Raw genomic sequence first — 25152 nt, forward strand, 5'->3', positions numbered from 1 at the left:
AGTCTTCATGGACGTTGTTCTTGGAATGCGTCTGCAACACGTCTCAGTTGTTCACAACAAATGTCAGAAGTGATGGTTCCACTTCGGGCAAGTAGATCGTAGTACACCACATCGTCTTTGCACGGGGAGTTGCTGCTTTGTTTGGGCTCAACCATTCCTTTCTTTTCCGTATGTTATCATAAAGACATCATTTCTCGTCGTCAGTCATGATACTGGATTAGAATGGTCGGTGTTATTCACAAGCCAAATGATGGCGTGCAAGCAGAGCGCACTTATGACCACCCGCTGATTTTTTTTACTTTAAATTAAGCATATGATACCCATACAACCGATTTTTGAACCTTTCCAACTGCATGAAAATGTTGAACGATGGTGAAATGATCACAGTTCGTCTCATTCGTTATTTCTCGAGTACACTGACGTGGATAATTGTGGATTAATGCACTTAAAGATCTCCATCTAACCCAGAAGGTCTTCCTGAATGTGGGGAGTCACGAATGTCAAAACGAGCCTTCCCAAAACGAGAAAAGTATTTTCTTACGGTGCTCTGTCCAATCGCACTATCCCTACACACGACGCATATGGTTCTCGCTGCCTCCGCTGCTGCCACCCCTCTATTGAACTCAAACAGAAGAATGTGTCGGAAATGTTCCGATTTCTCCACTTGGGACTTTTCCTAGCGCCCACAGCTCCACTCATAATGGACCAATCTATTAACTTAACAATCACAATCTTTCGCATCTACTGTTAAATCTGTACGTAGAAGAAGCATTGATGGAAATAAAAGAAAGCTTCAGGAGTGAGATTAAAATTCAGGAGCCACCAGTTTCAGTAACAGGTTCGCTAATGCCATTGCTATCCTCGGTCAAACTTAAAAAAAAATTAAAAAAAATAATTACAAGACCCGTGTGGAGTTGATAGTCTATCGGGCGCCTCCCCAGGTGGCGGATAGGGGAATGCTCTCCAGATATGGAGGGTACCGGGGAAATAAAATACCCGGGGTGGACCAAAACTATCAACCGAAATCCACTAACGCCTGCCTGGTATCCAGCGGTTAGGGGTCAGCGTCTGTTCGCCTAGATGGTGCGGCTGCAGCAACCTTCTTGATCTCAACAATCAAGTCGTATTCCTCGTGATCTTTCCTCGGAAGGACCACCACCAAGTTAGTTTTCAACTTGAAAACCAAACATGATGATAACACGAGGAATGAATCCACTACCCCGGGCACCAGTCGCAAGGCTGGCTTTACCTGGTCATCGGATTCCGGGGGACCAGGAGCATCATGTTACGCCTAAGGTTGAGAACCAGATGACGTCCAAATTATTACACACAAAACAAAGACACTTTATCGGTACACTTAATACTAATACTCTTTTCAAACTGGGCAAGATCAAACAACTTGCAGACGTGCTGCAAAAATTCCAGATCAAAATCCTTGCAATCCAGGAAACACGATTTACGGACGAAAACCATTTTGATACAGACAACTACAGGATCTACAAAGAAAAACCAGCAGTTAAAACGAATGAGAAAGGACTCAAACAGTTTGGCACAGCATTTGCAGTCCACAAATCTATCAGTGACTCTGTCATTGACTTCCAGTCTGCCTCAGAACGTATATCAACGCTCTCCGTCAAATCGGCCAACAAAGCATATACCTTGATCAACGCACACGCACCCACAAATAACTATAACAAGAAGAACCGCCAGAAAGTGGATGACTTCTGGAATGACCTTGAAGAGACGACAAACAAAATTGCCAAACACCATGTAATAATCTTGTAAGGCGACTTTAACGCACAATTAGGTAAAGAGAAAAAATACAGGAAAATCACCGGAATCCATACAGCTCACAAGAGAACTAACAAGAATGGGGAAAGATTGATAAGCTTTTGCGAAAATTTCGGCCTCGTAATTATGTCAACACAATTCAAAAAACCCAACAAGAAACTGTATACTTGGAAGTCGCCCCACACAATGTTGGGTGAATTCCAGATAGACCATGTGGCCATCTCCAAGGGTAACACAGCAGAAATTCTGAATGTGAAAACGAGAAGAGGATTTTTTGACTCAGACCACCATCTTCTACAGATAAAGACCAGATTACAACCCAATAGAAAAAAAGCCAAAACTAAACAAAGTGCTGAGACCAGACCCCGAATACATAAAACTCAACAAGGAAAACATCTTACAGGAAATTAGTCAGACAAACACCACAAACTGGACAGAACTTGTGGACGTCCTCAAATCCACAATGAAATTGGGTCAACCCCCGAGAAGGAGAAAACACAGGTGGTGGAATATAATATGTGACCAAGCAATAGAAGAAAGGACCAATGCCTGGAAAAACTTCAATAGTCACAAAACATCAGAAAAATGGCAACAATTTCTAGTAATCCGAAAACAAACATCGAAAACTATTCGGAGGGAAAAAAGAAATTATGACAAACGGCGACTAGATGAGATAGAACAAGACTTTAAGAAGAACAACACCAGGAATTTTTATAAGACGTTTAAAGAACATATTGCAGGATACCAGCCACCCAATCTTTGCTTCAAGAAACCGGATGGTTCACTAGAAACTAACACGAAGAATAACTGCCAAATCCTCGCAGACTATTTCAACAAACTTCTCAACTGCGAAAGACCTACAGAGGATATTCACTACGAGACTTTTACACCAAATCCTGACGCTAAACCGCCAACCATCAACGAAGTAGTAGAAATTATCAAGACACTGAAAAACAATAGAGCCCCAGGAGAAGACGGAATTATTGTAGAACTATGGAAACTAAATGATGAAAGATTAACAGGAAAAATTCACAAAATCATATTAAACATTTGGGAAACGGAACAGATCCCATCTGAATGGAAATGCGCACTCATCCATCCACTCCACAAAAAAGGGGACAAAACTGAACCAAATAATTACAGGGGTATCTCACTCGTACCGGTCACATATAAAATCCTATCAAAAGTTCTCATGAATAGATTAGAAGAACAAGCTGACCCACAAATAGGAGAATACTAGGCTGGTTTTCGCAAGGGACGATCATGCATAGAGCAGATCTGGAATCTGAAAATGATTCTCCAGATGAGAAACACCCGAAACACAGTGGTTACTTTTGTAGATTTTAAAACGGCCTACGACTCAATAGACAGAGTAGTGCTCTGCAAGACGCTGGAAGAATTCAGGATTGACAGAAAGACAAGAGCAATCATTCAGGAAACATTAACTGACACAGTCTCCAAGGTTCAATTTATGGGGGATATCTCGGAACCATTTGTAATCCAAACTCGAGTGCGACAGGGTGACGGACTTTCACCATTACTCTTTAATATCATTCTTGAAAAAATCATCGGGACATGGGAAAAAGAAGTCAAAGGAATCCAAATTGGCATTAGAAAAGATAATATATTCAATGTGAAGTGTTTAGCTTTTGCAGATGACCTTGCAATCCTCACAAATAATAGAAAAGAAGTCACTAACGCCATAGAGAAGTTACACGAAATTGCACAAAGAACTGGCCTGCTAATCTCATATGAGAAAACCCAGTACACAGAAAGAGGGAAAATCGTACAAGTACCACATTTTAAGTACCTGGGAGAAATCATCCAGCCATCAGGGATCAACCTAAAGGCCAATGAGGAAAGAATAAAAAAAACTACGGAAAGCATATAAACTCACGTGGAACTATTATAACAAAAAGTCCATATCCATTAACGCAAAATTGAGGCACTACAACACTGTCGTACTTCCGGAGGCACTGTATGCATCTGAAGCGACACAAATAGGTGGGCAAACTAAAATCAAAGAAATAGAGAAACAAGAAAGGAAAATTCTCAGGAAAATTTTTGGTCCGATACAAGAGCAAGGAATCTGGAAGAAGAGACCAACATCAGAATTATATAAATACACAGACAAGATTACGGATACAATAAGGAAAAGAAGAATGCAGTTCTACGGACATATCCACAGGATGAATGAAAACAGAATTTCAAAGCGAATTCTTAAAGTCATCAACTCAGGCAGGGGAAAAACAAAATGGATAAAAGAAGTTGAAGAGGACCTCAGACAAGCACACATAACAGTAAACGATGCAGAAAATAGAACTGAATTCAGGATCATCATCAAAAAACATAAATTTGACACCACAACACAGAAGAGACCAGGATGCAAATGGACAGCGGAGCGAAAGAAACAACACAGTGAACACATGAAGAAAATTTGGGCTCAGAAAAAAACATAAACAATCATCATAAAGGAATTCAAGTTCAAACGCTCTCTTAAATGGGAATAATCAAAAATGGTTCAAATGGCTCTGAGCACTATGGGACTCAACTGCTGAGGTCATTAGTCCCCTAGAACTTAGAACTAGTTAAACCTAACTAACCTAAGGACATCACAAACATCCATGCCCGAGGCAGGATTCGAACCTGCGACCGTAGCGGTCTTGCGGTTCCAGACTGCAGCGCCTTTAACCGCACGGCCACTTCGGCCGGCTAAATGGGAATAATCGAAAATAATAATAATTACAAGACCTGTTGAACGGAATGTACGGCCTAATGAAAACAGAATGTGAATTGAGAGTAAACCGAAGAAATATGAATGTAATGAGAAGTAGCAGAAGTCAGATTAATGGAAAACTTACTATCAAAAGTGGTAAGCATGAAGTGAAGGAATTCTGCGACCTTTGAAGTAAAATAAGACATTACGGTCGAGGCAAGGAGACACACAAATTAGGCCAACACAGGAAAAAAGACCATTTCAGGCCGAAAGATGTCTGATAGTATGAAGCATAGGCCTCAAATTGAGAAACAAATTTCTGAGAATGTACTTTTGGAGCACAGAAAATCTATGAGAGTGTATTGTGGATTGTGGGAAAACCGTAAAACTAAAGAATCGGAAGTGTCTGAGATGTAGTTCTACCGAAGCATGGTGAAAATATGATGGGCTTGAAAGACAAGAAATGAATTGGATCTCCGCAGAATCGAGGAGAAAATGAACATCAGGAAAACATTGATAGGGCGAAGGTACACCCGACGACAGAATATGCGTTAAGATATCAGGCAATAACTTTCATCATATTAGAGGGAGCTTCAGACGGTAAAAAGTGTAGGAAGACATGAACTGGAATGTATCTAACAAATGATTAAGGACGTTTGGTGCTATTCTGAGATGAAGAGGTTCGCACAGGAGAGGAGCTCGTGACGATCATCATGTAACCAGCCAGAAGACTGATGACCCCCAGAAAAGGAATGTCCAGAAATGAAAGCTATGCAATGTAAGGTCTTTGGTCACCCTCGCATATGACATACGGGTTCGTAACGTTTGCAGCACTAAACTGACAAGTCTATATCCCTTCACTTACGAGAGGTGATAGTGAAAACTTCATGACCAACTCTAAAAAATGAGTTATTTCTCCGATTTATCAATGGACTGCGCCATTATGTTTTGCTTCCCCAGCAGCGTGCCGTGATATGGTGCTGCACGGTTTTCTACACGTACTAGCGCTGCAGACATGACCTGCGAACAATCAAATTAATCATGGAAGTTTATTTTTTCGAGGTGGTAGCTAAAACTTTAAGTCTACCCGTTGTTTCTGTATTTATTACAACATGTTTCGACTACTATAATTGAGAGTGAAGCAACATTAGCATGATAAGTAGTCTATATACATTATCAGTTGTCAAAAGTAAAAATTCACCCATGAATTTAGAGCTCTTAAAACTAAGTATAGCGTGTCTGTTCATCCCCTGTAGATACGGGACGGCGGCCGGTCAAACATTTGTCAAAGGAAATCGTCAAACAACCGTACATTTTGAGAATATAAAGATTCCGTGAATTAGTTTCTGTAGTGTGTACTTCGAAGACTTGGCAACAACCAGTCTTCGAAGTAAACGAATTCACGGAATGCTGATATCTATGAGTCCAGTGATGCAGGTATCGATATATCTGATTGTCTTTACATGGAGTGCACAGGAATCTTAAGGTGGCATTAATGAGATGCCGAAACTGGATGTCTAAATAAAACTCTCCAAACATATGGCTGTTTGCCGTTTTTTCTTGGTAAAAAGTTCAGTGTCTGTTGCTACAAAACCTATTTTTGTACGTTTTTAATGAGCCGGCAGTTGAAACCACGAATCGACACTGTTTTATTGCAGTATGTACTGAGCCTTCTTTTAAGAGTTCTACGGTTCATTGGGTATATTATTACTTTTGTCAGCTGGTAATGTGTAAATATAACACTTGCGTCCCCAGAAGATACAAGACACGGCCTACGTGGAAGAACGCCGAGCCGTCTAATACTCAGGCGCAACATAGTTTAGGTTAGACTGCGAGCGAGGGAGCACGATATGAACTACGTGAAGATTCTGCCTACCGTCACACAAATAGTTCGCAAGTGGACACCCACCCGCCAAACCTAGACATAAGCAGGCACACGGTTCCAGTCAGTCAGTCAGTGAGTGAGTATCACAAGGATATTACCTCAAGACATGACCGTGTCCAAGAGAGCGTTTTAAGACTTATCTATAGCCACCACTAAAGAGCCAAACTGGACATTATAAAAACTGATGTTAGTTGTCGTTCACTGGATATACGAGTAAACTACTTTTTAATTACAGATCGATGCAAGTGAACAGTGAGTTATATTGCCACGCACATTCTTCATACTACAATTAAGTACTGTAAAAATCTGTATAGTTGCTGCGTAGACGAGAGCCACCTCTTAATATCAGCTACTTTCTGGGATAGGGGGGGGGGGGGGAGGGGTTCTCTTCGTGCCACGTTTATATGTTCAACGCGAAGTGCATTTAGTGAGTACAAGAAACATACATCATTCTACTCTTACTCTGACATCAGTTGGTTCAAATGGCTCTGAGCACTATGGGACTTAACTTCTGAGGTGATCAGTCCCCTAGAACTTAGAACTACTTAAACCTAACTAACCTAAGGACATCATACACATCCATGCCCGAAGCAGGATTCGAACATGCGACCGTAGCGGTCGCGCGGTTCCAGACTAGTAGAATTTGACGAGATACGTTACATTGTGCGAGAAAAAAAGAATCGCCAATAAGCACCCGCCAACTTGCGCGCTACGAAGAATATGGCATGGACAGTTTGAATGGAGCAGCAGTTACGCTACATGATAAATAAAGTGTACAACCTATGAGAACAAATTTTTTTAAACCTACAATTCGTTTATTTCAGTGGATTATGCAATTCAGTAGTGCACGGCAGATCTTCCTACAATCTGTATTGCTCAATAATGTGGCTCTTCAGTTATGATGGAGTTTCCAGCTGCCGCAACAGCCACGCCTGGATTTAAGAAAACCCATACCCCACTCTTATCTCTTGTCACCTCTCATCTCTTGTCACCAGCAAAATGACTCTTCCAGCTTGTGGTGCGAAATTATATAAAATCAACCAAAAGGCCTTTGTTAGTATTTGAGTAATTCACGTTAGCTGGTGGCGCTTCCAGATGTGCTGGAGCCTGTACATCAGCTATCTCGAAAGGATGTGGTTTCAACATGACGATGCACCATCCCAATTCGATAATAATCTGCAGCAAGGCGAACAAATCTGAAAGTTCGGGAGTGTATAAAATATAGTAGACGTCACGCGATGCAAAATATATTGCGCAGACAGGGAGAACTTTTTCGGCCAGATATAAAGAAGACGAGGACGCTGTCAGATTGAAGAGTTACGAGAAGTCAACGGCGGCCTGTCACGTTTATGAAACAGGTCACCTCTTAAACGGTACAGAAGACGATTTATAAATCCTGCAGACGGAAAAGAGAGAAGAAGAATTAGGAACAGCAGAACCCGAAAAGAAATCTAACAATGTTCTTAACGTTCAAATGAATGATAATAGAACAAGATTTGTTAACAGTTTTTTGAAATTGTTTTAATAGCAGATGAACAGTTCGAAGTCTTTGCTATTCCATGGAAGTAGAGGCTGGCCAAATAACTTACGAGGAAATATAAACAGAAGAAACACATGCACAGTGGTACCTCAGACATGGCGGCTCACGTCTACCTGCGAACATCAAGAGAAGCGTCCAGTGAACACAGGACAAGGCCTGTTGCACGGTTGTGAAGTTGACGATTTTATGTATGACAGAGACCCACAACACACTATATTTTTTATTTATTCATTTTTTTAATGAACGCCAAAAACTATGGATCAGCAACCTGATGATGAGAGCACTGTCCTTTGAAACGCATAGCTGAGTTGTAGCAATTACTATTTATGTGGTTAAATGCAGATAACTATTACTGAGCACTGAAACATGTTTCGTTAAAAACAAAATAAAATTCAGTTGCAAACTACGGAAACATTTGTTCTTATCTAAGTTGTAAAGATAATAGCGTGAATTCCTGATTATCATGTTCAAAGTGTTATTTAATAGCCATTAAAGTGATTTAACCGTTGCAAAAATCTTCGTGTGGGTCACTAACATGAATACTATTACAGGAGTTATTTACAGAAACGAAAAATGACTTTCCTCTTACTCTGATGATATTATGAATTTAGTTAAGGGCGATGAATGAGCGATAGCAAAATTTGTACTCTATTTAAAAATTACAACAAACAGCTGAAAGAGCTGTCTGTTGTGCCTCTCTGTTAAATGGGCGATCAACAAATCTTAAATTTCATTTCGTGTGAAAAGCGTATAAAATCATTCAGTGTGCAAAGAAAGTTTCAATTGGAAGTTACGAGTTCGTTTTGTTGATGGGACCGGCGCGGAAGGCCATACTTGCTGCACTGACTGCGAGAGAACGGTAGTCAGACGTCTGGAGTGCAGACTGCAGCGATGACGTCAGCAGCAGCGCCATACATTATGCATGTTGCGCGGCGCAGTCTTTACGGCACCAGCCGATACGTCGGCGTGTATGCTTCCCCAGGTAGCAGAACCAGCAGGGGCGACCGGCAGAGCAAAGCCTTGTAAAAGTTCTCTCTCACTCGAACACAATCTGTATCTTTATCGAACGTTTCCTTTATCTTTGATACAAGAGAGGCTATAGGCCACGTGCCGTCGACGTTGAAACCATTAGAGACAGATAGGATGTTTTTTCTGCAACTGGCTTCGAATGATCTGCAGAACTACGGTTATCTTAAATCAGAACGGTTGGCAAACGCTGCAACCGTGAATGCTGTTGACTAGGTCGGTGTTATAAAACCTTCTCTAACCTCGAAAAAACAACATGAAAACTTTACAAAGCAGACATGTTCTGTCTTTGTTGACATGTTTGAAATACACCAGATGCCATATTTCTACTCATTTTTCCAAAAATGAATGAGGATACGTCTTAGGACGGATACGTGCTTTTTTTTTTTTTTTTAAGGGTTCCGTAATGTAACCGGTATAAACGAAGCGCTTGTCATATGACTATCCGACTGAATCCTTTTTCTCACGTGAATGGAGCTGCCATTTATGTCAAATATTGAGGTCTACGATACTGTCCCTTGGCGGTCTAAAAAGTTAAACCTTTTAACTCAATGCAATGAAAAGATATGGCCGTTTATGTCACAAGTTTTGACATTCACAAACTCTCTCATCAAATCATGTAGATGAAAATCTATATATATGACGGGCATGGTGGTCTAGCGATAAAACGCGTCCCTGGGAATCGATAGGTCGAGAGAACGATTCTCACTCGGACCACGGATATTTCAGTCTTCTTTTTAACATAAACTTCACCATTCATAGATGTGAGAAATCTCCAGCAACGACACGTGGTTCGGATTCTTCCCTGGTTGGATAACTGGGACAGGTTAGGGACACGTAAGTCCCTGAAGTGGCTCCCAATTGAAAAACTTGCACCAGGCCATTGAGCCAAACGGAATTATTATTATTATTGTTGTTATTAATATTACTGTTGTATACACAATTAAATTTGTACGGAACGCTCAGAGGGCGAGTCCTACTCGCACCTGTCCGTTTCGTTTTCTTTCTTTCTTTCGTGATGATCTCTTTGACAGCCGTTGCTGAATTTGACCGCTGCATCGCGTCTTATTTGTGGATCTGAGTAGCTACTAATTTGTTTGCGAAGGGTGACTCGAGGAGAGGAAATAGAGGTCTGCGAGCGTAGATTATTTATACACACTCAACAGTCCAAGAAATTCGTTTGCTGTTCTCGTAGGCATACAGACAGAGGTCTGCGTCGATGCAAATTTAGCCGGCTATATTTTCTTTGCGGAGAAAAGTCCTCGTCGATGCGTTTATTCGCGAGTATCTCTACAGATTACAGCAATAATAGTTACTTTGTGGTCAAAAACTGAAGGTTAGGTCGGTATTACGGTTTTCGCCTCTTTCGATTACACACAGTCAATACTAATAATTTCGCCATGTTGGTTGCTATGCAGAGCGTCCTGAAGTGAGTAGGTGAGGGCTAAATATGGCGACATGCCCACGTCCTCGCTTTCTTCCCCCCCCCCCCCCCCCAATTACACGTACATTACATCCTATTTCCTTCTTATCAGCAGCTGCTTTAGGTCTGACTCATTCCTCTTTCGTTTCCGGGATCATCTATTACTTATGCAATTTTATATATATATATATATATATATATATATATATATATATATATATATATATATATATAAGGTCATACCACGTGAATTTGATAAACGAATTACTTTACAACCATTTGACAGTGAAGACTGTTAGAGAGTTCATTTGACTTTCCAATGTCGCAAAAATATTTCGCAGAAATATTCACAAAACCTGTTTCAGTAATTATCACTGGAAGTTCTAACTTACGGAACGTAAGAACAATACGATAGGCTATGTTGTATTAAACCGTGGTCATGAATAGCCTTTGCGTTATTTCTCACTGAAATGTAAATTGCAAGATCAGACTTGTACTGACGAAAACTCGTGCCAGTCACAAATTTACCAGCATAGCTCCGGCGCTTCGAAAGGATTAAAATGATTTACAATATTTTAATGTCCACGAATGCGGATAAAATACCTGCGGATGCTTATAGCTTTTCTCTTATCCGTGCAGACCCCTATTCCCTATATATAGCCATGCGAAATATACAGGGAGAAAGAAAAAACAAAGATTTGGGTGTAGATCAGTCGATGGTGTGATAATTCGAGACAGAACCTCCAGTTGGGGATTGAGTAAGAAATCGATCTATCACTTTCAAAGGAACCAAGCTGACAATTGTTTAAAGTGATTTTATGGAAATCATGGGAAACACAAATTTGGATGACCGGACGGGATTTGAACTCCTGAACGGGAGCCCCATCTGCATCTGTGTTTCGCAAGCCACCTTATGGTGTGTGGGGAAGGGTTCTTCCGGAAGTATTATCACTTGCCCCCTTCCCTTCTCCATTCCCAAATAGTGCTTGGGAAGAAAATCTGTCTGTAAGATTCCGTATACAGGGCCCTACCGACGGGATGGCGTGGCAGGCACTCGTCGAGGCTGCAAGCGCAGGGGAGGCGCAAAAATCGACATAAAAATGGAGGAACGTTGAAGAATTAACCAGTAGAGGCACCTACACGAGTTCTTGTACGCCTTGTGTTCCTGTATTCTGTCTACGAGAAGTAACCTTTCCCTCTGCCCGCGACTGCAGAAGTATGCTGTTGTCACACTGTCGTTTCAACAGTGTCACTTCGTCCAGGAGGCAATAGTACGCTTGATTCACAATCTGCCGCTTACACATCTTGCTAATGTTCAGCAACTGAGTTCTCCTTACTAATATAACTTTGCAACGGTACTGCTGGATCTCAGACGTCGTCGAGCGAGATCTGAAGCAAATATCCTAATTGGGCAAAAACTTCCAATTTTTAACTGTGCCCGCCAATCATGCTCATATGGTTCGATCTACAACAGCTGCCATAAACAACAAGATATACACTATCCGATGAAAACATTCGGACATTTATTAGTGGACATTGGCATGCGGTGTGTCCATCCTTCGCCTTTATGATTCTGCTGGGGATGCTTTCAGTAAGGAGTATGAATGTGGAGAAATTGCAACCCATTCTCCTCACACGGACCAGATCAGAGAAGGCATCATGTTGAACACGAGTGTTTGGAGCGAAGTCCATTTCCTAGCTCATCCCGAAGGTGTTCCATGGGTTCAGGTCGGGGGACTCTGGGTAGGATAGTCCATTTTACGAAGGTTATTGCTCCAAAACCGTCTCCTCACCAATTCTGCTTCATGACGCGGTGCATTGTCATGTTGATACAAACAATCCTCGTCATCGAACTATGCTTCTACTGTACGCAGTACACAACGCTGTAAAATGTTTCGATATCATTCCGCGTTTCGCGATTTCCTAAGCGCAATAACGAGTCCGCTACCTAACTATGAAACACAACTCCATAGCGTAATACCATCTTCTCGTATATGAATGATGGCAGGTATTATACTGCAACCATTCACCAAACACGAACACTTCACTCGGATTGCAACGGAGTATAGGATCATTCAACACTCAATATCACTCGTCTCTTGTCATCCACAGCCCAGTGTCCACGCTCTCCACACCACCTCAAACGTGGATTACCATCGACTGCAGAAATGCGTGGCTAATGAGAAACTGGTCGACCATTGTACCCCATAATTTTTAACTCATGACGAGTGATTTCCTCCGCTGACTACATGCGGTTTTTCACAACCACCCTCCGCTATGTTGGACCGATGCTGTCCTTCAGTGGTATATGGCATCTGCCTGGTCTTTGTTTACCTGTGTACAGTCTGAAACCGCGCGACCGCTACGGTCGCAGGTTCGAATCCTGCCTCGGGTATGGATGTGTGTGATGTCCTTAGGTTAGTTAGGTTTAAGTAGTTCTACGTCTAGGGGACTGATGACCTCAGATGTTAAGTCCCATAGTGCTCAGAACCATTTGAACCATTTGGTTTAGCTGTAATTATTGTTCCTTAGCGTTTCCATTTCATAATCATGTACCTAATAGTCGTTTAGAGCAGCTTTAGAAGGATGAAAATGTCTCAGATAGATCTGTTACTCAGCTGAGTGCAATGACTAGTCCACGTTCGAAGTCACGGAAGTTTATACAGTATGTAATATTTTTCATCAATGTAAATCTCTGAAGTAATATTTTTTAGTAGTGATTCATTTTTATTAAGAATACATAGAAAGCAATGTAATTTGTAGAGAAAAAATTGGAAAAAGCTAGTTTTATGGGAGGAGATGGGGAAGAGGGCGCAGTTATGGTGATTGTAATAGGGGCGCAGGATAACCTACGTGCGGCTCTCTCCGTATGAGCTCTAATTTTTTTGATTAACTTGTCTTGGCCATTTAGCGAGACTTAAGTGGGAGGAAGCAATACGCTGTCCCACGCTTCTTGGAACGTAGGCGTCTTGGAATTTCAGAGTAAACCTACCCGTGACGCACAATGCCTCTCTTACAGTGCCTGACTTTAGAGTTTGTTGAGAATGTCCGCAAAGCGTTCCAGTATCTTACCACCGCACCACCTCGGCCGGTCAAGCTGTTTCAGGTCTTCCACACTGCTCGATATCAAATTTATGTCATTAAGCATAAACCCGAGGAAGTGTTTGGAAGGTGGCAAGAATATGAAGAGTGCCTATATGAAGCTGATCAAAAACCAAACTTCTTTATTTTGAAGAGGAATCGAGAATTATAGAAGACGAAAAAGGATGCTGCGTATTGGAAGGAGAAGTAGAAAGAGCTTTATGAGAGATCAAGAATAACAAAACAAGGGGAACTCATGGATAATTAGCAGAATTGTTTCAGAGCCTTAGGAATAGTGGTGTGAAACAGTTAACTTATCTGTGCAAAAAGATGTATGAAAAAGGTGAATGACCGATGACTTTCACTCGGAAGTAATTATACCAACTGATATGCAAAACAATGACAAGAAATGTGAGGATTTTAGCACCATAAGTTTGATTTCTCATGCACCAAAAGTTTTACTTCGGATGGTAAACAGATTTCGAGGAAGACTGGAAAAAAATATTGCAAAGGAACACTGTGGATTTAGAAGAGGGAACGGTATAAGAGATGCAACTGGACTACTGAGAAGCACATTGAAAGACGAAGAGGAATTTATACTGGTTTCATTCACCTGGAGAAAGCTCAAAATATGGCTCTGAGCACTATTGGACTTAACATCTGAGGTCATCAGTCAACCTCAACTTAGAACTACCTAAACCTAACAAACCTAAGGACATCACAGACATCCATGCCCGAGGCACGATACGAACCTGCGACCGTAGCGATCGCGCGGTTCCAGACTGAAGCGCCTAGAACCGCTCGGCCACACCGGCCGGCCTGGAGAAAGCCTTCGATAGTGTGCAGTGGAATAACTTAATGGACATTCTAAGAAGAATGCTTTCGACTGAAGGGGTAAAAGGCTGATTAGGAATCTATACCTACAACAGAAAATAAGAGTACAGATTGGGAGTGAAATGACAGAGGGAAGCAAAACTGGAAGAGAGTGAGACTAGGCTGCTGTCTCTCCCCACTAATGTACAACATATATTTGGTGCATACAATTCAGAAATGTTTGAAACGAAAAACAGGAGTGCGGGTTGGTGGTAGGAGGACAGGATCCATTCGATTTGCTGATGATATGCTGTTACTGGCAGAGAGCGAAAAGCTATGACTGGACTGTTAAAAGCATCAAATAAAATCTGTGAGGAATTCCGAATGAGACGAAATGTGTGCTGATAAGTGCAAGAAAAGCAAGAACTATAAAGTTAGGACAGAATGATGTAGAACAAGTTAGGATTTTCAAATATCTGGGAAGCATAATTACACACGACCCAAGATGTAATTAGGAGATGAAGACAAATATAGCAATTGCCAATAAGGCATTTAATAAGAAGAGGAGGCTTCTATGTGGGTGCATGAACGCACACTCAATTCGCCTGAATTACTTTACATGCACCGTGGCATTACATGGAGCGAAGACAAGGACGCCGAGGAAAGAGGACGAAAGAAGAATAGAAGCATTCGTAATGCGGATCTGGAGAAAGATGGAAAGGATAGAATGAGTGGACAAAGTAAGAAATTAAGGGGTGCTGGGAAGAGTAAAGGAAGACAGAGAGATTTTAAAGGTAATTTGGAAGGCGAAACATAGGTTGGACGTTGGATGAGAAGATATTGTTTACTGATGGATGCTATGGAGGAACGGCGAATGGTAGAAGAAGAAGAAGAAGAAGAAGATACCAGATGGTGGAGAGTATAAGGACACGACACAATTATGGGAAAACGAAGAGAGTAGCAAATGACAAGAGCGCAACGAGAGCTACATGTGAAGACCTGCCGAAGGACAGAACACTGATAATTTTGGTTTTAAATAATTCTACATTTGTCACACGGTTCCTTACTCGGCGGATGTAGTTGCTTGGGCCCTGATAAGGCAATGCTCAGGTTATTTTCGATGAGTGATTGTGCCGCGCCAGGGCAGAGGCGGCGGCGCTAACAAATCGCGGGCATTAGTCCACGTCAGGCGCGCCATCACGTGGACCGCGCCGATAGCCTATCGGCACAGCCCCGCGACGGCAGCGGCCGCGTCCATCACTCACTGCGGCATTAATCACGCAAATCTGCGGCCAGCGATACGGCCCTGACAGCCAGCCAATTCGGGGCTACTTTCGAAATTCGTGTGCCATCATAGGGCAGAGCAATGAGCGTCGCTCGATTGGCAAGTGCATCGACTGCAGTGGAGACCGGGACAGTCAACACGGCACGCAGTCGGATGGATCGGTCGTTAACTGATCTTCCATTAAAAGTGTGGCGAGAGTACAAACCGATGTATCGAGAGAGGTTATCACTGGGCGAGGTGACGCGGCATAGAACTCAGGACGTTCAATCCGTCGCACTATTGACCCATTCAAAATACCTCAGAGCACTCTGAACAGAGTACTTCAGAAACACAGTATTTCACAATGAAGGATCATTAAGCAGAGAGCACTAATTGAGAACGACGCAGTTGGATCCAAACACGTCCGAGACGTCAGCAAAATTACAAATAACTGTTTTTCCATAGACAAAACCAAGAGGAAATCCTGAAAAGTAGTAAATATTTCCACACTGATGCTCATCATCATAATCATCATCATCATCATCATCATCATCATCTTCTTGTTTCGATTACGGTCGTCTAGGAACATTTTAACAAGGAAATGCATTTTTTGTTATCTACTGTAACTCCTTTTCTCATTCTCCAACAGTTATGTGTCTTCCCTCAACCCAGCATTGCCCCCCCTCCCTCCCCCCCCCCTCTCTCTCTCTCTCTCTCTCTCTCTCTCTCTCTCTCTCTCTCTCTCTCTCTCTCTCTCACACACACACACACACACACACACACACGCACGCACGCACTCGGATCAAATTTCTAGACATTCTTTTTTATATATAAATTACCTTGTTAAGTCGATTTCTACAATGCATGAGTTTGTTGGATCCACTGGTGGCCAATTCCATTTTTATAAACACGTTTGAAAAATGGTTCACTCTGTCTACTTTTGTTTCCGCTCCCGTAAGACTTACTTGCTTGTAAAAGAGGTCTTAATCTTTTTGTGTCTTCATTCGCCTGTTATGTTCTTACTGGATCCAAGTTTTTCCTTGGAATATTTTCTTCAAACAATGCTGCTGCACGGCTGCAACGTATTTAAAGAACGGTATCACGGAAAACCGAAGCTGCTGTAATGTGTATTTGCTTACAGACAACCATTTTCGGTCAAACGATCGTCGTCCTGTCGGAAATTAATGTTTCTTCCTTTCTGGTACCCATTACCCAGCCAGAGTCCCGTCAGTTCTGGTACGGTCCTCCTCCAATTTCGCAGAGAACAAACCATAAACGAATGTGGGCTATTACTACAACGATTAGGTCGCCACTTTCAAATGCATTTTAAATGCTACTGCCAGCTAAACCCGTCAGTTTAGTGAACTGAACTGCTCTAGAATACTTCAAATAATTGGTTCAAATGGTGGGATCGACTTTTAGAAACAATCTATACGGTAATGTTGGTTAAGATCCCAGCGACTCACACCTTGCAGCCATTCACCATGGTGGGCCCTAGTTTGCAAATAATCGACGAAAAAAAGTTTCGGGATTTCGGGTGATCCTCTACAAGTTTAATAATAGTAGCAAAATGGTTCAAATGGCTCTGAGCACTATGGGACTTAACATCTATGGTCATCAGTCCCCTAGAACTTAGAACTACTTAAACCTAACTAACCTAAGGACATCACACAACACCCAGTCATTGCAAGGCAGAGAAAATCCCTGAGCCCGCCGGGAATCGAACCCGGGAACCCGGGCGTGGGAACCGAGTACGCTACCGCACGATCACGAGCTGCGGACTGGAATACTTCAAACTTGATTTTCTCGAGAATTTTTGTGAGCGGCTGACAACGAAAGCGATCCTGCTATGAAAATACGTGGCACCCGAGATTGTCGTTCCCGGTTGTCGGGCTGCATGCCAAGCAACAGTCTGGTTGGTATCCCACCTATGTCCAAGGCTGGTCAACGGGGCTGCACTCGAAGCGGGATTCATCACTGAAGGCAATTCTACTCCAGTCCGAAGATGTGACTGGAGCAGAACTGTCTTCAGCGATGAGTCCCGCTTCTAACATAGCACCCCTGACCAATGACGACGTCTCTACAGCGGCGTGTTACCGAACTGACTGTTGCCTGACTTACAGCCCGACATCCAGGAGTGATAGTATGGGTGCCACTTCTTTTCATAGCAGCGTCTCCTTAGTTGTTATCTGCTGCACCCTCACAGCACAGCAGTACATCGAAGATATTTTACACCCTGTTTTGTTGCCCTACATCCTGGACTTACATTTTAACAAGATTATGTCCGCGCCACACGGTGTGAGTTTCTATTGCTTTTCTTCGTGCTAGCCAAACCCGACCTCGGCCAGCAAGGTCGCCGGATCTCTTCCCAACTGAGAATGTTTGGAGCATTACGGGCAGGGTGCTCCAACCATCTCGAGATTTTGAGGATCTAACGTGCCAAATGGGCAAAATTCGGCAGGATGTCTCTCAGGGGAACATCCAACAGCTCCATCAAATAATTCAAGGCCGGCCGCGGTGGTCTAGCGGTTCTGGCGCTGCAGTCCGGAACCGCGGGACTCCTACGGTCGCAGGTTCGAATCCTGCCTCGGGCATGGGTGTGTGTGATGTCCTTAGGTTAGTTAGGTTTAAGTAGTTCTAAGTTCTAGGGGACTTATGACCTAAGATGTTGAGTCCCATAGTGCTCAGAGCCATTTGAACCATTTGAAATAATTCAAAGCCGAATAACTACTTGCATAAGGAGAGAGGTGGAGCAATGCGTCTTTGATATGCTCAAGTTCTGAAGCTCTTTCTGTGGAATAAATCACCCAATTTTCCTGAAATTGTCGTCACTTGCTTGTCTGCACATGTCCATCGCATCTACTTATTTCCGTCCAATTCGGATAATTCCTTCGCGCTGCGTAGTGTTTATTGTTTCGAGTGAGTTTGTGCTCTGTAGTTGACGTACCATAAACACAGAAAAATACAAAAATCCGATTGCCGGGTGGTATCCTCGTTAATTTTTATGTATTTCATGAAAATCTGTCACTTCAGCATAAAAGTTTTTTGGTATTTTAAATTCCTTACACCTGTAAGGTATTGTGTGTGAAGTACTCGTGTAATGAAGGACTTACGACCAACCAAAGCAATAAAACTAAACGGCAACGACGAAATGACAACTATGCTTAACAGGAAGAACGAAGGCATGCAAAGCGAGAGCGCACTGTGACGACGAGAAATAGGATGGATTGTCGAATGATCGAAACACAGACAGGATGAATGGTCACGTGATGCGAATTTCCGGCCAACAAACGTGGCGGCGTTACTGACCCTGGCGACGTGCGCGCTGCGGGCGACGTTGCGCAGCAGGCGGTGCAGCGGGGCGGCGCTGGAGGCGAGGGCGGCGGCGCCGAGCTGCGAGTAGACGACGGCGGTGAAGGTGGCGCCGGGGCGCGCGCCCAGCCGCGGCAGGTGGAACGGGTAGCGGCGCCACGACTCCGAGAAGCCGGGCAGCGTCAACAGCGCGCCGGGGCTCGCGTTCCACACGAAGCCCTCGCGCGACGGCTGCCGCGGCAGCCGCTCCCGGATGATCTGCAACAGCACGCGACCACAAAGCGTCACACGTCTGCCCGCTGTCCCTCAACTCGGTGAGCAAAAATTAAAGTAGTTTACTTTCTGGGCTGGGTGTCGTTCGAGGACTGGACGTGGGCCTGAGTGTTGGAAATACGGAAGAGCAGGCATGAGAAGTAAAAAAAATAAAAAATAAAAAATAAAAAATAAAAAATAAAAAATAAAAAATAAAAAATAAAAAATAAAAAATAAAAAATAAAATAAAAAAAATAAAAATAAAAATAAAAAAAATAAAAAAATTGCGTTTCAAACTCCCGTCATTAGAGACGCAACACAAGCTCGGATTGTGTCAAAGATGGGAAAGGAAATCATTCGCGCCCTTTTCAACGGAATCATCCCGACATTTGTCTGGAACGATTTAGGGTGACCGGACGTGGGTTTGAATAGTCGTCCTCCCGAACGTGAGCCCAATGTGTAAACTGCGGTGCCATCTCGCCCGGTACCAGGTATGCAGGCGATGTAGCAGTGGCAAGGGGGACTGTGGTGGCGTAACTAGGCTCATTGCCGCCGATGGCAGCCTTCGAGACTTAACGTGGGTAGGACGTCAAACGGGCCGACTTGGAGCAGGAGAGGCATCACAGGACAATTTAGTTTCCACTGTCTATACTTTTACAAGTAAATTCATAAAACTTTGTCAGCATGACCAGAAAGGATTCAGAATTTACACTCACAGCAGTGGAAGTTCGAAAACATAAAATAATTTGTTTTTACATGTGAAATTTCATCATTTTTTTCACTTACTAATGGCAGCATTCGTTGTTACAGGTACACTTTTATTCATAAGTAAGAGAGATTCTTCGATGAATTTTGCACAGCATAGAAACCATACTCAAAGGTGTATGAAACTCTAAAATTTAACAAATCTATTAAACACTGTGGTAAAAATTGAGGTAATTAACTAGAAAATTTGTTTTTTCTAAACATGAAGTTTAAAATATAACAGCTCATTCGTTTTTTCATAAATTATATAAATTCTAGAGTTTCATACACCTGTAAGTATGGTTTGTATGCGGCACAAAATTCATCGAAGAACCTCTCTAACTTATGAAGAAAACTGTATCTAGAGCAACAAATGCAGCCATTAGTAAGTGAAAGAATGATGAAATTTCACACGTAAAAAAAAAATTATTTTATGTTTTCGATCTTCCACTGCAATGAGTGTGAATCCTGAATCCTTCCTGGTGATGCTGACAAAGTTTTATGAATTTATTTGTAAAAGTATAGACAGTGGAAATTAAAATGTCTTGTGATGCCTCTCCTGCTCCAAGTCGGCCCGTTTGACGTCCAACCCCCCCTTAACCCCCCACCCCTTCACCACGCATCTGCCCATTTTTATGTTTAACCCTCGTCGTCGCTCATCTTGCGAGATTCACTTACGAACTAAGTCTCAGTATGTCTACCCGATCTTGCCTTTTTACCGCAGCAAAGAAAAGATATCCCATTCTAGGATCAGGTGTGCGAATCGGCGCGTGAGAGTCGTCCTACCAGTTCTGTGCAGTGCTCTTATCGATGTCGTCTCTCGCAGCTAGGGCTGCAGATGTCCAGGTTCAGCCAGACATGTCCGGTTTTATAACACCGCATCCGGCCTATATACTAGTCCGGCGTGTTATCCTTTTGTTAATATCTTTAGCTATGAAGAAGACAACGCACAACTAACGTTTCTTCCAAGCTAAGCGCGAGAAATAAGGAGGAACAAGGACATTTATCATAAAGATATATAGACATGCTATTCGTATGTCGCTATCTATGTTTTTTTTCGCGCAGGGTGAACGAGCCTAAGGGCCCTCGTACACGATCGAACAATTTATCAAAGTTTACTATGTTTGCCAAACATTTGACCGTGTACGGTGCTGTTTGACATGCATGTCGAGCATAGATCACGTTCGACGTGTTTGCGAGAAATTTTGACTGACGGAAAGTTTGCCAAGATTGCGGACACTGTTTGTGCTGATATTTCGCCGTATACGTTTAGTGAAAAATTCTTTTAGTACAATTAATATCACTTTATCGTGAGTTTCCACGATCACGGAAACTACGATCAAGGATAGTAACAAAACAGCATTGGCAATTATCAAAATGGTAGATATGTCACGTCTTTCTCAGACGTATATTACGCAGAAAGAGGCTATGAACAAAATCACTATTCAGTCGCGTGTATGCTTTCAGAGTCACTTACGTCAGTTGATTTCCCCATCTACGGCCAGTATGGTCGCTACAATGAATCCTCAGAGACAGCCCGCTCTCGTGCAGATACTTCGCAGGAAAATTGAGGAGCACGTGAAAACTCCGTCTCAGAGACTTATTCTGTTGATTCTGAAGCCAATGAAGGCGTGTCTTCGTTGCTCTATCCAAGGCTGCACTTCCATAGTCCACTATAGGACGAGTATACGTCCTGTAGGTGGCGGAAGTTCGCTACATTCGTCAAGCAGAGGATACAAGGCCCCAAGCCTCTGACCAACTTTCTCTGACATCGGCGGTGTCGCGTTGCCAGATAAGTTTGCTGTCCAATACCTCTGAGTAATTGGCGTTCTACTCCTGGTGAATGTGACGGCTTGACGTTTCAATTCATAGAATGCTATTCTCGATTTTCTAGACCACCTTTCAAGTTCCTGGCATGCCTCTTTGCAGTCTGTGCATCACCTGATGCCATCCGCTTCTAGTATAAATGGCAGAGTTATCTGCGTAGATTGCACGCTCCACTCTTTGGGACCAGAGAAGGTAGGATGTATAAACAGAGCACGTATTTGGTCGGTCCAAGGACGGATCCCTGTGGAAGTCCTTCAGAAATTCGTCTCACGGTTGACGTCCATTCTTGGACCCGCACTACAAAGTACGATCTTCTAAGTAGAAGACTTAGATGATCTTGTAGGCTCTGGGGAATACCAAACTGTGGCGTTTCCATATCAGTCCTTGATGACAAACAGTGTCGCATGCTTTCCGCACGTCTGCAGATACAGTGCCACAGTATTCTCTGTAGTTTTACGCCTTGGTGATACATTCTACGATACCGATGAATTGCTGAGTGGCAGTGCCCTGTTCGGAATTAGAACTGTTTTGGGGGCAGTATCCCTCTATCTTCGATTATTCTAATTCTCAGAAGGAATAGTCTTTCGACGATTTTGCGTATTTGCGACAGAAGACTGATGGGTCTGTAGTTTTTGTAATCTCTGCGGCTCTTTCCTGGTTTCGGGACGGCTATCACCATCATCACCATCTCCTGCTTCCAGCTCTTAGGTGCTCTTTTTTTTTTTTTTTTTAAACATGTCAGTAAGGCCTCCGTGAGGTGGCTCAAGGCTTCTTGGGAGAGTTCCTTTAGTGGTTTGCCAGATATGTCATGCTTTGTTATTCGGAAGAGCTTTTAATGATTCCTCATTTGTCTCTGCTCTGCTTGTATACTCCCCTTACTTTCGCGCCTGCAACGCCACCATATGGCATCGTCAGTGTGTACCCGACCACGGAGGTAGCTCGCATGTTCTCTAAATGGATGACAACTGTTGTAATCTCCGGCAGTAGAGATTCAGCAGGAAGGCGAAGGCATTTCGCGGCCGTGGACCCACTGTGTCATAAAAGCTGAAGGAGCGAGTGAGGATGGGTACTGGGAGATGGCAGAGACGGCAGCCCCGCGAAAAGAAACAAATTAGTCCTGTATGGGACTCGGAATGGACAGGCGAGCGTTTTAATTGCGGCGAGTCTCATATTTCGCATCCCATGTTTAAATAATCAGGAAAGAGGCGCGGCGCGGAAGACCGCCAACATGAGAGCTAATGTCTGCAGGTTCCCCTGGGAGGCGCCATTTAACCAGACGTGGTGGGGATAGGGGCAGCGTGGGAGGGGGGTGGGGGGTGGGAAGGAGGAGCGCCGCCGCACACACTTCGCATGTTTCATCAGCGCTACTCTCGCTGAAACAAGAGACGGAGCAGCGTTACAATACTGAGGAGTCTTTGCGGCAGGAGAACAGCTTTCGAGGGAGATGAAAAAGCAGTTATTAACCGGTGTGCACGTTTCCTAGTAAAATGCTGAAAGGAAAATTTAGAAACAAAGCATGATTTACAGAAACTACACAAGTACATAAACTGCGGATGTATCACAGAGGGTCCAGCATGAATCGCCAATAAACCGACATACAGCGGTACGCCGGCAAATGCGAATACTGCCTCAGAACTTCCTTCCAACAAAAGCAAGGAAAGAAAATAAGGAGTGGTAGAATTTACAGTTTTGGTCACATTGTATTGTGTTCGCACAGGTAACTGGTTTCGGCTAAATAGGCATCAGATCTACGAAAGGACAATAAAAATAAAGGGTTTTCAGAATTTGTGAACCATGAACATGAACTATTACAAACAAATGGGAAAACAATCTTACTGTCTTATGAGCAAGCTACACAACGGGCGCGCAGTCGTTAAGTGAATTGACTAATAATGTACGTGACACTTAAGTAATGGTGCTGATGGAGAGAATGGTGACACATCTTAAAAGGGAAATATTTACTGAGAATGTGTCAGAAAGTACAGTCAGAAGTGGGGTCTCATACATTTGCCACTTATGTGTATCAGTCATTTTAGTAACATGATATAACGAAATGTAGTGCTTTGGTTATTTTTGGGAGCTAAAATAGCATGAGCTAATTACGTACAAAAATAAACCAATGGTTCAAAAGTAGTAGTAATGTAAAATACGCGTAAAAATCGAAATGTCCTCATGCCAAGATATGAATGCTTCGCCTTTTTTCGAAAGTACTAGCAGGTAAGATGCTAGGAGGAATCTAAAGCGGCCCTCACACGTTCAGTGTTATTGACACAATAATACTGTGTTAGTGTACTACGCGAAATGACGGCACACAATTTGTAGGAAATGTTTATGTCCTATGTGTCAGTTAGCTCTCTGCCTCCACACAGAACATGTCCGCGCTCGACGGTGTGGATATGTGTTGTAGCTGAGTTGCTTGCCTCGCAGAACATAAGCATAATTAAGGAGGACAGGAACAAGTCTGAGAACTTTTCAATGGACTAAGGACTCTTTCGTGGTAGTGTAGATTCGTAAACCACAACAAACGCAACTAACCACATAATAAAACATGTCAACCATTACACGATCTCATGTCTGTGCTGTGCCAAATGCTGAAGAAAAATAAACAGGGCAGCTGACCTGACTTTTTTTTTAACCAATTATGAGAACTGCTGCAAGTACATAATGGTTCAAATGGCTCTGAGCACTATGGGACTCAACATCTGTAGTCATAAGTCCCCTAGGACTTAGAACTACTTAAACCTAACTAACCTAAGGACATCACACACATCCATGCCCGAGGCAGGATTCGAACCGGCGACCGTAGCAGTCGCGCGGTTCCTGACTGAGCGCCTAGAACCGCTAGACCACCACGGCCGGCTGCCAGTACATTAAAACAATTCTGTTTACTGTCCTGATGCCGTGCTCTGCAGCTTCCTACAATATTATGGACAACGAGGTATCTGATGTTTGCTGATCTACCAAGAATTTCATTTCTTCAAAGTAAAGCATGGTGCTTTCATATAAGTCTATCCTAACTCCTAATCTTTCGTCATTAACTTTTTTCAGTTCTTTGAAGAACTTCAAAAACTGTGTGTGAAATCTTATGGGACTTAACTGCTAAGCTCATCAGTCCCTAAGCTTACACACACACCCATGCCCGAGGGAGGACTCGAACCTCCTCCGGGACCAGTAGCACAGCCCATGAATACAGTGTCTGAGACCGCTCGGCTAATACCGCGCGGCTGCGAAACTAACTTTGGAACAAGTATCATTTCTCTCGGTCTCGACAGGAACTGAGGTCTATTGCACAATACCAGCGTACCATCCTTACAGGGTACAGTATAAAAAATTGTTAAGGCTTTCGTGGCCACTTCTGTCTCCGGTACTTCGGCCGACGTTCATCTAATGAATGTCGGAATGACTGGACGTTCAATCAGCACCAGGATCAAAGAACATAAGCGACATTACACAATGGGGCAATTGGAGAAATCGGCCG

General features: G+C 43.0%; 1 protein-coding gene across 1 annotated transcript in view; it reads right to left on the reverse strand.

Moving 5' to 3' along the window:
• The window catches only part of LOC126208731 (exostosin-1-like), a 214515-nt gene that overhangs the window by 21608 nt on the left and 167755 nt on the right, over positions 1–25152 (reverse strand). The window contains exon 3 of the mRNA XM_049938889.1: positions 18849–19109. Coding sequence (XP_049794846.1) covers positions 18849–19109 — 261 coding nt within the window. The remainder of the gene's footprint in view (positions 1–18848; positions 19110–25152) is intronic.

Source organism: Schistocerca nitens, chromosome 1, assembly GCF_023898315.1.
Source record: "Schistocerca nitens isolate TAMUIC-IGC-003100 chromosome 1, iqSchNite1.1, whole genome shotgun sequence".
Lineage (NCBI taxonomy): Eukaryota > Metazoa > Arthropoda > Insecta > Orthoptera > Acrididae > Schistocerca > Schistocerca nitens.